Genomic DNA, 15449 nt, shown 5'->3' with positions numbered 1-15449 from the left:
AACATATAAAATCAATAATAGTTCTTTGATATGACAGGGGCGCATTCGAAATTAATGTTTCTGTTTAGAGCACGATTGGAGTACGATAATTTACTTTTTGTATTTTAAACTTTAATTCAAGCCATTATACAAAAAAAATAATTTTATAAAATCAACAGTAAGTTCTCTACAGTGCAATGTAGACTACAATGTATTGTGGAATAAGTCATAGTAAGAGACATCTGTGCTTCCTCCTGGTGCACTATGATGGGTCCCCAACTATAGCAGACAATCGATTTGATTGAAAAATAGGTGATTTCATCGATTTCGATGACAATAAAAATATGGGAGTGTGAAACATTCGTTGATTATCATTCAATCCCAGGCAACGTCGGGTCATCATGCTAGTCAATTATAGAAAGGCAGAATATGACAAATTCATCAAAGCAGACGTTTTTTTTTCTTTTACAATACTCACCTGTTATTTGCGAGACCAATTTGTTTTGAATTTGCAGAAAGAAGACAAACATATCCATCGTCCGTTGTTCATTCGCAGACAGGCACAGCCGTCTCTCTGGCGTGGTGATTTCAAAAACATATGCTCGGTTTTTGGAGTTGGTAATTTTTTCCACGCGGTATTTTGGATATAAAGTTAATTGCACTGAAATATAAAAAAAATATTTTTTTTTAAATGAATGACATTTTAATAAAACAGTAAAGAATATAATTGCTGTTAAAAAAATTATCTACTTATTCTTAATCTGTTTGTGGCATATCAAGCCTTTTCAGGTTATCTAGCATTAAATAGAGTAGGTTGATTTTTAAAATCTTTGAATATCAAAATAGGTCCATGTGTAGAAAGTTTTTTTTTTTGTATTTTATTTATATAAATCGCTCCAGACAAGCCATGAAGTCACTTGATATAAGAAGCTAAAATGAACGAAAGATGATTATTGCAAAGATAGGAGATATCTATTGCCTTTAATCTTGAAAAGACCAAGGTTATAGATAGGAGGAAAACAGTCTGCAGCAAGAGAGTTTGACAAGCCTGCAATTCTTGGAAAGAAGCTACTGGAATAAGCTGCATTATAACAATGTATTAAAACTAGTGATGGGACGATTCCAATATTTTTCCACGATTCCAATATCTTTTAAAATTTCTAAACAGTCATTTTTTTTTTTTTTTTTTTTTGCATGTGCGCGTGTGTACGTAACATGTGCAAATGTTTTCTCAACCATAAAAATATACTTGTGGGGATGACCTATATATTTTAGTTTTACTCGTAGTTTAAAATTAGTATTTATGATTTCATTATTAATACAAATACATGGAAAATTAAAGTTTTGTTTAAAACAAAGAAATAAAAACATAAAAAAAAATCGTTTCAGGCATCAGAAAATAAGCACAGATTTTTCCGATTCCACTAGCCCCCAAATTTCCGATTTTTCAATTAATTATCCCAACCCCAATATCAAAACAGTGAATTGATGGAAGACCACTAAACCAACAAGTCAAATGAGCTGGAACAAAGGAAGCAGCGAATAGATTAGAGATTTCTGAGTAACACATGCTATAATAGTATTTGAGGAAAAAAGACCAAGACTAGCAACATCACTTCTGTGAGAGAAAGAAGTTGCATAGAAAAAGTAAGGGAGAAGGGCCAATCAAATTAAGACCGTTTCTGCACATTATCAAGAACCCGCAAACAGTACAGAAATTCACCAACTCAGGTATGATAACAGTACTGAGGTTATTCACACTAATGGATAAATACCTTACTAAGGAATTTCTATTTACACAAGAAACAATGAAGGACTTTCTTTTAATCTTTCTCTTTTATCCAGACATATGGATTTATACATTTTAACCCGAAAGGCACCCCTATAGGGACAACCAGAGTTTTCCTGGTAAATCCGTTCTGTTACTTTTTTACTCATATCATGTTTAATGTTTGCGCAAAATTTAAAAAAAATTCCAAGGCATAGTTATTGAGAAAAGTGCAGACAGACGAACGGACAAGGGTTAAGGTTGCATTTTATTTAATATTTTATTATAAAAATTATTATCAAGAATCCTCAAAGGGTATAGAAATTTACCAGCTCAGATATGCAACTGTACTCAATACTCAAGTTGAGTATTAATATAATGAGTACTGACACGAACAACTAGATTTCTAATGCACATTTAATTTGTCAGCAATCAGTTTTAAAAGACTGTCAAATAAAAGCACTGGAAAAGCAGGGACAATCATTTTTATTTCCTTTTTTTAAAGCAATATTAGATAACTGAGAAAAATCTTTTCCCCATATCATAAACCCATTGGCGTCTAGTAGAGAAAGACTAACAACAATTCCAGCCTTCATTTTAGGTAATTCCGACACTTTGAACCAAGTCAAAATCTCCGTTTTATATAATTAATAGGATTTTGACAAGTTCTCATAGTCATTTTTTTAGTTTACACCAAGAGTACACATTTTTGTCAGACGACCGAACGAATAACCGAACAGACAAGTGTGAATTTACAAGTCCACTCTCCTTTTGTCGGAGGACCAACAAAAATTGTGTCATTTTAGATATTACCTGTGTATACGTTGACTGTAGATTCTAGATAAGTTAAATGGTCCATCTTATGGCTATTTCTTGCACAGATAATTTCCTTTTTTTTTCAAGATATTATAAATTGTTTCTTGGCATCTGCAAGCAATAATACATGCATTTATGCAACTGTAGTCTATTCGATTTTCATATATAGAACCAACCTGCTGCACACTTACATGCAACAAACGCAAATGTTACTAATCAGACATTTTGATCAATGACATACTGTCGATTCCAGACGCAGTTACTGTTTTTAAACATAATTTATGTCACATACTATAATAATGTACCTATTTACAATGCCTCCCCACGGGACAGAGTTAGACACCAGGGTCGTTTTTTAACATGGAGAAAAGGTACAAAAATAAAAATTGTCTCAGGCATACCGTAATAATGTGAATGCATGTGTTAAGTGCCATTAAATGGTTCCATTAAATAGTTGTCATTAAATTATTAATGATTAATAATAATAGTTAATATTGTTGTTTACAGGATTTTTAATAGTGAACTTAGGGGTGAACACCATATTGTAAACACTATGTTTCCTAACCTACTAAAAAAAAAAAAAACCCTTCACATCATCACTGAATACATCATATTGAACTTAGGCCTATAGCCACGTCTAGATAGTGAACATTGCGAAAGCTATTCCAATTATTATTAAGCCTCCCACTGGAAAACCGTGCATGTGCTTACATGTTGGCAAATACACTGCAGTGGGGTTTGGATGGAGTGTGATTAATTACTAGGATTATCATCATCATCATCATGTGCTGTTCTTCGTGTCTGAAGACTTCCTGTGAACCATCATTCTCCACTTGTCACGGTCGCGACTGAGGGTCTGACAGCTTCCAGTAGGAATCAACCTGTCCTTTAGATTTCGTTTGACGGTGTCACGAAACCTGAGCTTAGGTCTGCCTATGCCTTGTACCCCATCCTCCAGTTGTGAAAACGGTATCTGTTTTGGTAGTCGGCGTTATACAGTGCACAAATAAAATGATGTTTTCTATGTTATGATTGAGCACCGAGTCGCTCTTTAAGAACATTTCCAAAAGCATTACCTATGTATAGATCGACCCCCCCCCCCAAATAAGCAAAGAATCGTCTCCCAGAAATTCGACTTATACACAAGTATACATGGTAAACCTTTATTTACGAATTCATCAGTAAGTGTTGGTGTGTTGTGGTGTCCATGCGACAAATATGGTAAAATAGTCCCCAAAATGGAGTGTTTTTATTAGCCCTAAAAGAGCCCCTGTGTTGTGGTGTCCAATCTTAGTTTCAGCAAAAATTTAAACATGAAGATGATTGCAGAATGGTTGCTTTAGTTACAGAGGTTTGCTGTAGTTAAGCATGGAAGACACAAGGTATGTGTTTGAACACCCACATAGTTTATTTGATTGTGACTTACGAAAAGTTAAAATTTGCCTGAGAGGATAGAAATGCAGCGCTATTAGCATCGTTACAAAAGAAAAAATAAAAAAATAAAAACAAAAAAAAACAAAAACAAAAAAAAAACTATGATCACTGATTTTGTTTTTATAGGGTTTGATATTTATAAAAAAAACAAACGCAAATTTTTTTGCTCAAACTTTCAAGCATAACTAAATTTCCATATAACAAAACAAATGGGAAAGAAATGTGGGGCAGTGTGTTAATGAAATAAACATCTGCTTATTGTTCAGATTGAAGAAATGACTATTTTAGTTCCCATCCAGAATTCCCTCTTACATAAAAAAACAAAACAAATACAAAAGAAAAATCTGTATGATGTACATACTTGTGATGAAACAAAAATATCATTTTCCAAAATATAAAAATTGTTCAAAATGATTTTATTTTTACAAAATAAAATCATTTTGAAGTGACAAATGAGAATTCATAGGCACAACAATATAAATCTAGTAAGTTTTGAATTACTGTTGAGTTATCTTCCTTGTTTTGAGATTTTTTATTTTTCAGGTAAGACGTTCGTTCGTTAGATACTCGAAATTTGATTTTCATTTTTTAAAATAAAACTACTTGATCAATTTACATGATTTTTAAAATATGATATCTTCAATTTGTCACGGGTATATACATCATAAACATTTTTATTTTTGTTTTTTTAATAGAGGAGACATTCTGGACAAGAATCCCCATTTAATACCAAAATGAAACCGACAGAGTCTTGGGAATGTTGTGCTGATGTGGCTGTTGTTTTCTCTCAGTCTGAGGCATGGTTCCGTGCAGTTCTAGGAGGTTCACCTCCCAGACTTTACTTTCTCATCCTTTGAGAAGGGGTTAGTTTATTACCAATTGCTTGAGATGCCTCTACCGAGGAATGCTGACGAAGCTGCTCAAACAATTTTTGGATCAGCCATTGTTTTTCTTCAAAGGTGCTGACTTTTCAAACCTACTTTCCTGAACTAAAGTGTCTAATTTTCCGGATGTGGGAAGGAGATAAATAACATCCAAGTTGAAGTGAATCTGGATATGTTCAGAAAAAGAAAAATTCAACGATACATTTTTATTATTTTCATTATTGCTTGCTGTCTGAGGTTAATTAAAAACAAACCTATCAACCTGTATTAAGCCATGAAAGCCAATAATAGGATTTGTGTAACTCAGAAAAAATATTAAGCAAAATATTTTAACCATATTAAAAAAAACAAAAAACAAACTTTCTCCAAAATATTTGTAGAATAAAAAGCAACTTTCATATTGAAATGCAATTTTTGTTTATGCAAGATTTATTTCTCTTGAAGTAAAATTGCTTAACGAAAGAGTATAGAAAATGTATAGAAACAAGAACCCAAGTTTGCTCAGCTGTTTAGTAAATCGTTATTCTCTTGCATTTTTTTTGCATTTCCATACACCAAACATGGATATAAATCAGCTGAGCAAACTTGGGTCCTTGTACCGGAAAAATATCCAATAAATAAAACGTTGTTTAGTAAATCATTATTTTTTTGCATTTCCATACACCAAAGATGGATATAAATATCACTAAAACATCCACTGGGTCATAAGCTTCATTTCAGTACCTTACTTGCCTGGGTGGGTTGCCGGTAGGCTGAGATACAAACAAACAAACACACACACACACACACACAGTAAATCGAACTTACTAAGGGAGATAATAACTTCCAGTGAATACCGGAAAAATATCCAATAAATAAAACGTTTAGTAAATCCTTATTTTTTTGCATTTTTTTTACAAAAGGTGGGTTGTTGTTTTTGTTTTTGTTTGGATTACAAATTGTAAAGAACATAATTAAGCTTTGCAAAAGGAAGTAGAAAAACAAAAAACATCAATGTTAGGTGCATCTCGTCTCAGGAAGCCAATATCTTCAGACAGCCTGATCTGATATTTTTGGAATAAAGTAAAGATGAACGAAAACAGCACCTGCTTTAATAATGTAAAAATGCAAAAAACTTTCTCCAAAATATTTGTAGAATAAAAAGCAACTTTCATATTGAAATGCAATTTTTGTTTATGCAAGATTTATTTCTCTTGAATTAAAATTGCTTAACGAATGAGTATAGAAAATGTATAGAAACAACAACCCAAGTTTGCTCAGCTGTTTAGTAAATCGTTATTCTCTTGCATTTTTTTTGCATTTCCATACACCAAACATGGATATAAATATCACTAAAACATCCACTAGGTCATAAGCTTCATTTCAGTACCTTACTTGTCTGGGTGGGTCACCGGTAGGCTGAGATAAACCGCGTTATACACACACACACACACACACACATACAGAGTAAATCAAACTTATTAAGAGAGATAATAACTTCCAGTGAATACCGGAAAAATATTCAGTAAATAAAACGTTGTTTAGTAAATTGTTATTTTTTTTTTGCATTTTTTTTTTGCCTTTCCATACACCAAACATGGATATAAATATCATTTAAACATCCGCTGGGTCATAAGCTTTATTTCGGTACCTTACTTGCCTGAGTGGGTTGCCTGTAGGCTAAGATAAACCACGTCTCACACACACACACACACACACACTCACACACACACACACAGAAGGAAAATTTATAATAAGATAAAAGAAAAATGGTGAACATCGAATGATTCAATTCATAGAATACATGCAGAAGAATAAAATGTTGAAAAATAAATATTTGTATTGCAGAATGAAGATATTGTAATCAATCTTGGACATTAGAAATTAGATATGAGAATTGAGATATGTTAAAATTAGATGGACAGAGAGGAGTGATTAAACTAATAAAGAGAATAAAAGGTTTAAATTCTTAGGTTTTAACGGACTGATGACCTAGGTGTTCCAAGTTCAAATCCAGTTTATTCCACAAAAATCACTTTCACCTATTATCATAGAATTTTTGGCATTGGAAGAATTAAGTGAACCTTTCTCTTAATAAATTGCTGATGTAAAATTTTGTAGGTAACCAATTTTTGTTGGGCGTTATATATTTCACGATTCCTTCTCTGACCGATGCTGCCAAATTTTTTAAAACACTGAGTACCTGTTTAAATTCATAATTTTGAAAGAATTCCTTGTAGTTTAATTATTTTATTTTGCTTTTTATGGATGTAAGCAACCTTCTAGTCCCTCCTGTAAGTACTCAATGTCTTTCCAGAAAAAAATTTCCAGAATTTTTTTCTGGAATCAAATGCCAACAATATAATCTTTGAATTTTGATAGTGACTACTTAAACATAATGAAAATGATTAATGGGATTTCTAAATAATTAATGGGATTTCTAAATAATTAATGGGATTTCTAAATAATTAATGGGATTTCTAAATATTAAACGTTTTCTTTAATATTATTCCGCAGACTAATAATTTATTAACAAGATTTAAAAAAAAAAAAACTAAATTACAGAGAGTTTTTCTAGTGGAGTAATATTTTTTGTTTAGTTTGGGTGTTTTATTTTACGGCATATCAATCCTTTTCAGGTTATTTAATGCCGAATCCAGTTATTTTGAAAAAAGTATTCATGTTGTATTAGTTATTTTGCAGAAGGTTTTTATCCTTCAAGCTTTTTGTATTTTCAATTGCTAGTTTGTAGTGTTTGGTTTGGTTGTTTTATGGTTGATTTTATCATTTTTGTTCCCTGCCCTGCAGAACATGAGTTTTGCAATGGGAGAGGAAAAAAGGGTTACAGTATTAATGTTTGGTACATTTTAAGTCAGGAAACCGGTCAGGAAGTGGGGGAGATAGAAAGAGAAAAGTGGAAATGGGGAGAAGGGAAAGGGGGGAAAGATATGTTTTTGTTTTTGTTTGGATTACAAATTGTAAAGAGTTTTGCAAAAAGGAAGTAGAAAAACAAAAAAACATCAATATTAGGTGCATTTCATCTCAGGAAGCCAATATCTTCAGACAGCCTGATCTGGTAGCACCAGAAATATTTTTGGAATAAAGTAGAGATGAACGAAAATATCACCTGCTTTAATAATGTAAAAATGCAAATTAAAAATATTACCAAAAAATAATCTAATTATCTTATTATAATAGAATTTTTCGTATTGGAAGAATTAAGTGAATCTTTCTCTTAATAAATTGCTGACGTGAGATTTTGTAGGTCACCAATTTTTGTTGGGCGTTATATAGTTCACGATTCCTTCTCTAACTGACCGATGCTGCCAAATTTTTTAAAACACTGAGTACCCAATTAAATTAATAATTGTGAAAGATAATTCCTTGTAGTTTAATGTTTTATTGTTGAAAAAAAAAATTTTTTTTGAAAATAATTATCATAAAAATCAACTTCTCGGCAAAAATTTACCTTACTTTTGGAAATTCAAAAACGCTAATATAAATAAAATATAACTTGTCAAGCAAATTTTTAGGGGGTTAAATATTTGCTTAGTTTATAATGGATTTGTAAAAAAGGTTGTTAGAACTCCTTCTCTCTAACACCACAATTCATACCAATTCTTAACTAAATCATAATTCACAACTCTCACTGTCTATATTTTCTCTCTGCTGTCAACCCCCCCCCCCCAAAAAAAAAAACTGGAGCTTCAGTCCTCTCCAATTCATCCTTTTTATAGCTGTTATTCCTCTCATATGCAAATTAAAGGAACATGTGTATAAATAATCTATCTACAAATTTTAAGCACCCCTCCCCAGATCCTCTCACCTGACAAACCAAATAGAGGCGTAACTGCTTGTGTGAGTAGTAGTATCTTCTATTACAGGATTTAAAGACTAAATTTTTTCTTTTTTGCAATTTATTATTGTTACAAATATTCAAAAAATTGTATTATTTTCTGGCAATCAATCTAGTAATGCATTCCGATAGTTAACCTAGGTAAGAACACTCCCAGACACATCAAGAATCTTCATGGAAAAATTAAAAAAAAAAAAAAAAAAAAAAAGGCACAGACGTTTCCAATTCCATAGGAAATGAACTCACACACAGACAAAGTGCTTTTTATATGAAAGATAGATAGATAGACATACAGAGTAGTAAAAAGTAAGGTTAGCCTTATTTTACTATCCGTTTTAAATTTAATAAATTTTACAGAACCATTATACTAGAGTATTTATTTATATATATATATTTTAAAAACAATATGTATGCCGCTCCCCATGTGGGGGGTTACAAGATTGGCTAAAGGGAAAATTATTCCTAACTCGCATTTAGGTAAAAATGCACTTTCATAAATAATTGAATTCATTCAAAACATCGCAAAAACAAATAACATTATATATATATATATATATATATATATATATATACTAAAACTTTCTTCTATGGTTTCAAATGATCTGAAATAACAGCATAGACCTTAGGCAAAATTTTGAAAATTCACGGTAAGGAGTATGGAATGGTTAACATGACTGCTACTAAACATATTTCAGGTGAATGCCCATTGATTCAGGCCTTATTATTGTTTGCATAAAAAAAACAAAAAACAAAATGGCCACCTAAGCGAAAAGTGATTTTTTGTTAAAATCTTTTACTTGACTCACTTAATCTATGCATCAGAAATTTATGTGATGAATGTCATACCAAATAGTAAATAAAGTATCTGGGAAATATCATGTCAAATGTAGGACTACGACGACAGACACTACATGCAGCATGAACACATCGGATTAGTTAAGCTAATGCTCTTTAGGGTAATGTGCTAATTTGCACAATTTCTTATTGTTCTTTTTCTCCGATAGTATGTGCTGAGCTGAGTTGAGCTGCAACATGGAGTCAAGGGTGAGCAGCCAAAGTACTGATTGGACCCTGTGCCTCTTCTGTCAAAAGAAAGACCCCAAAAGACCAACAAGAAAACATGGAGAGGTTGGAATTCAAAGGGCCAGCAAAGTTGTTGCAGAACGCAAGAAGTACATTGATGCTGGAAACTTGCACACTATCGAAAGAATACAAGCCATTGGCAATTCCACTGGATAACTTTCAGATTACAATGCGATTGTTATCCAATGTAATCTACAGTGATCCGACTCAAAGACAGAACTTTCATTGATCTTGTGTGACATCACAACCAAAACAAAAACAGCTGTGTAGACAGGATTTGCAGTGATCTGACAGACCGAAATATCTTGATGAAGTGGAAGCATTACAGTACAGTACAAAATATGAGATATCTTAAAAAATAAAAAGCAAAACCATACAAAAACTGCTAAATTGTGCAAACCACTGATTAGGAAGCAATTAAGTTATCGCTTATTCACCAAACCTATTTTCCTGCTCTTATTTACTTATACTGCTTCCCTCTTTTTGGAAATCATAATTTCTCATTCTATGACTAAGTGTAATGTATATATATAAGGCCTATACTGGCCACATTTATATTGTTACTGATATATATTACTAAAATAACTTGCACAAATGTTGTTTCTAAATGTCTGCTTTAAAGGGTAATGCTTTGCCTTCAAGACGCCTTTCTGTCAGTTTTGCATGATAAATATTAAAAATCCTTATACTCTTAAATCCTCCCCAAATCCCTGTATATCTATATTGTATATTAATGCTGTATTCTTGTAAGTATATCATCTCCCCTGTTCAAACTTGACAAAAAAACAATTGCTCTTCTCCCCAAACTGATATAAAATCACATACTTTGCACATACCTTGGGAGGAGGGTTTAGATTCCGGTCCTAAACTTTCGTAGGATGACCTTTTCAAAATCGATAAATACTAAACATCTATACATTTCTATTGCTGAGCCATGCATTAGCTTAACCTATATTTATACTCTAAAGAATATCTATAAAATAGATAACTAATAGTGACAGTTTGTGCCCAGATTATAAGTGATCTGTATTAACTATATATTTCTTTCATTAGATGGGATAAAGCACTGGTGATTATCTTTACTTGAAAACTAACACCTAAAGCACATTTTGAAACGCACCCTAACCCTTACACTATAATTTTCTGATTAGTAACTAATCCACAAACCACATTTGATCTTTTCTTAACCCTAGTAGATATTCACCTTTAATCTACACCCCACACTCATACATACCTCCTTTAAAAACGTAACCAATCTGAATCCTATTCTGAGGAGTATAACTTCAAAGCAGATACTAATTCTTTGATACTAACTATCAATCCTCACTATCCATGCAACCAGGTACAGGAAAAACCTCTCAGTGCTGATGGATCAGTAGATCTGGTAAGGTCATCCATCTAGGATAAGGAAAACTCCGATTTGTAAACCTGTGCCACTGACCTCATACGTCTTTGCACCAAACAAGGGAGGGAGGCCTCCTCATTCCTGGACGACAACCTCCCTAGAGCTTGTGACTTGATCAAATCACCGGTTTGCAAACCTAAACTGCTTAAGGAGTAGTAAGGCTCTGCCTATCTATACTCCATATTCCTTCTTTGCCTATTAGCCAGGAGCAGAGGTGCAGCCACAAGGACTCATTAAAGATGCCCAGTGCTTAGCCTTGTTTCCTAACAGGGCAATGAATGCCGTCCCCTACATTTGCCTTATTCCCTTCTCCTATAACTGGACATCTTGGGGGTGCTTATTTACCATATATGCTAACAGGATTGAACTGGGCCACTCCTGTCGGGTAAGTTTGAGGGTACCGGTTTGACAGTTGCTGGTTGCTGTTTCCAACTGACAGTACAGAAGCCCTTTGATAGCGCTTAGAGCGGCTCTTCTATCATCAGTTGTGTAATATCGGGATATTTGTAGTGCCATGTCACGCATGGAAAGGCACCCTGTACTCATCTCTGGTGGGCGTTCCCGAAGCCACATTCCTGTGGATGAGGAGTCGGCTGATGGTCTACTCGTGTTGCATGATGGTGGCTATGCACATCCATTTTGCCTAGCACCTCAATCTAGATCTGAAACTACTAAATAGAATGAAATGATAGCTCAATCTAAAAAACTGTTCAAACCAGAAACACTCTCACCTCCTCCCTTGAGGCTTGCATTTACACATATCCAAGGACTTAGAACTATCTTAGAGGATGTAGAATAATTTCTCCTAGCAAACTCTCCGGATATCTTAGCACTAAGTGAAACTAACTTGCACTTCTCCATCCCCTCTAACATTTTTAATCTTTAACATGTCTGGTTATCTTACACTTTGTCATAAGGACTTTAACAGGAACAGACTTGGAGTCTATATTTGTAACACCCTCACCATGTCTAGGGAATCTAAACTAGAATCAGGTGACCAGGCCTTCATGTGCTTTAAACTAAATTTACAACATAGCGTTAGCTACTTGTATTTTCTTTATTGCTCTCCATCCAGCCAGGACTGTACTATAATCAATCATGTCTCTTACAGCATAGATGTAGCACTCTCCCTTAACACTAGGACTCAAATACATGTATTTAATGAATCTAATGCCCACCACAAAAATTTGCTTGGCTTCTCTAACTACACTGACACAGCTAGTAGCATCATCCATAACTTTGCTATATCTCATTCCTTGACACAGACAGTAACATTCCCGACCCGTCTCTCAGATCGCCAGGAACAGCAAGCCTCACTTCTGGATCTATTTCTAACAAGAGATCCTGAGAATTGTGTAACAAATGATGATTGCCCACTTAGGAATGCTGATCATGCTGTGATAATGATAGAATCACTCTAAACTCTCGACCCCAAGTTGAAGAGCCATTGCTCAAAACGACAACATACTAAAATAAGGCTGACTGGGATGCCATTAGCGATCGCATGGGGAAATATCTTTTCTCTTCCTACAGAACAGTGCGCAAATGAGACTACTGAATGGTTCAAAGCAGCAATTGAAGCATATGTTCCTACACGGAAGTTCTATAGCAAACCCCACCCTACCCAATGGTTTACTTCTACTTGCACAGCTGCCATTGCTCAGAGGCAACATGCATATCGTAGATTTATCCAGCATAAGTCCTGTACAAACAGACAAAATATATAGAAGCTAGAAGTAATTGTAAGAAAGAAGTAGCAACAGCTAAGAGTGGATATACTGAAACCATCAGGAAATGCATTGAAGTGCAGAAATTAGGAAGTCGTGATTTCTGGAAAATCCACAATAGTGTAGTAATAATGGCCAATCAATAATTCCCCCAGTATCCAACAATCATGAGGTTGTTTGTACAGCAACTGAGAAAACTAACATGTTTGCCCGTTATTTTCCCTCAAACTCTACCTTGGACCCAGCAAACCATTTCCTCCCTGATTTTCCTCTGTGGACAGAAACCACACCAGATGATCTGAAAATCACCCCTTCTCAAGTACATGATATCATAAAAACATAGACACCTCAAAAGCATGTGGATCTGATCTCATCCCGGCTGTGCTATTAAAAAAAATGCTCCGCTGAGGTTGTGCCAGTTCTCTCTAAACTCTTTAACAAATGTCTTACCGAATCTTGCTTTCCTGGCAGCTGGAATATTGCTTCTGTGGTACCAGTTTACAAAATATCTGGCGAACAAACTGACCCATTAAATTATTGCCCAATTAATCTCTTCCCGCTTTTCACCAAAATATTTGAGTCTTTAATTAATCAAGCTCTAGTCCACTACCTTACACCTGCTAAACTTTTGTTTAACCATCAATATGGATTTAGGCAAGCCCGTTCTACTGCAGATATTCTAACTGTAATCTCTGAACGTATATACCAAGCACTGAATAAGGCAGGGGAGGGGAGGGGAGGGCAGTAGCTCTATATATATCTAAGGCTTTTGACAGGGTATGACATGATGGTCTTCTCATGAAAATAAAATCTATGGTATTGCTGGACGAATGATTAACATAATTAAATCCTTCTTAAATGAGAGAAGAATCCAGATTGTCCTCGATGGGCGTACGTCCAAACAATATGATATAAATGCAGGTGTACCTCAGGGATCGATTCTTACCGGATAAAATTGTCTCTGACATGTGTATATTTACTGATGACATCACGCTCTATAGCAGGCATGTGGGGAAAACTAATGAGCAGATATCTAAGGTAATGTCTGAAACCCTAGAGGAAGACCTTCACTCTGTAGTGGAATGGGGTCAGAAATGGATAGTAACGTTCAAAGCTGCTAAGACAAAGCTTGTTTCCTTTAATAATTACATGAAACCTTACCAACCACCAATAGTTATGGCTAAAGATACTTTACCTGAAAGTACTTCGTTCAAACTCCTTGGCTTAACGTTCACAGGGAACACGAGTTGGAATAAATACATTGAGATCATTGCCAAGGCTGCTGTGAAGAAAATGGGCTCTATCGTGCTTGAAAGTTACTTATGCCTGAAAGTATCCTGTATCTCTACAAAGCCACCTTCGCCCATGTATCAACTAATGCTGCACATTTCGGCTGGTGCATCTGCTACTAGTCTCTCGCTCCTGGATAATGTTCTAAAGAGAGTCGCCAACCTGATAGGTCCTGAACTGTTATCTATCGACGAAATGTTGCATCCCTTTGCTTGTTTTACAAGTATTTTAATGGTGGATGCTCTGATGAACTACAAGCTCTTTTACCTCCTCAACGAAAATACCCCCGACAAACCCGACAAGCAGCAAAGTACCACCCCTACACAGTAGAGATCCCTAGGTGTAAGAAAGCCTTCTACTCTAATAGCTTCTTCCCAAGAACTGCTAGACTTTGGAATTCGCTTCTGGTTTGCTGCTTCCCCAACTGCACTGACATGCAGAAGTTCAAGTATAATGTAAACAGACATCTTGCTGCTAAACTCCCTACATAGTACCTCTGCAACTTAGATCCCTGATAGCAGCCCCCTACATCAAAGTGGCAATGTGCCTTGTTTGGTTAGAAAATGTAATTAAAAAAAGAAATGGTAAAACCAAACAGGAAAACCATGTAAAAAAAAATAAATTCATTGGACTTAAGGAGTCGGATAAAAAATTCTGACTCCGACTCCTTGTACTTTTAGAAATCCGACCCCTAAAATCCTAAAACCTCCGACTCTGCAACCCTCATCCTCCCAATAATTATCTCGCTTTTTAAAGTGGTACGGCTAATCCTCCCAAATATGACATCCTCATTTTGGGGAGGGGGATAATATAGTATCTGTTCTGTTATCATGAAACCATCTTCCAAGGGATTACCATCTTTTCTTTTTTTTGGGATGGTGGTGATGGGGGGAGTAGTATAGCATCTTTTTTTTATGGAGGGGGAGATGAGTGGAATCCTCCCAGGTATTATCTCTTCTATTTTTAGAGAGATAGTGTAGTATTTATTCAATCACTATACTACCAGGCACTGGAGAGACCATATATTTGCAAGTCTATTATTGAAGACCATATATTTGCAAGTCTATTATTTAAAAGGGAGTTGTCTGTTAGTTTCTGATTTATATACAAAGATATACTAACCATATATATGATGCTTCAGTATCACAGTCAGTTTCTGCTAAAAGATCTACTGTAATATCCATTCAGTTGTGGTTGTCAGGAACAACGTTACGCATTGCGGAGTCAG

At 34.6% G+C, this 15449-nt stretch overlaps 1 protein-coding gene across 1 annotated transcript in view; it reads right to left on the bottom strand.

Moving 5' to 3' along the window:
* LOC145285900 (uncharacterized) overlaps nucleotides 1–15449 on the bottom strand; it is a 202720-nt gene that overhangs the window by 34753 nt on the left and 152518 nt on the right. The window contains exon 3 of the mRNA XM_080134367.1: nucleotides 458–640. Within this exon, the coding sequence (XP_079990493.1) occupies nucleotides 458–640 (183 nt within the window). The remainder of the gene's footprint in view (nucleotides 1–457; nucleotides 641–15449) is intronic.

The sequence above is a fragment of the Euprymna scolopes genome, chromosome 10 (genome assembly GCF_053919585.1).
Source record: "Euprymna scolopes isolate OS-2025 chromosome 10, ASM5391958v1, whole genome shotgun sequence".
In the NCBI taxonomy this organism is placed as follows: domain Eukaryota; kingdom Metazoa; phylum Mollusca; class Cephalopoda; order Sepiida; family Sepiolidae; genus Euprymna; species Euprymna scolopes.
Note: the sequence above shows the minus strand (reverse complement) of the source record. Positions and strands in the feature narration are given on the sequence as shown.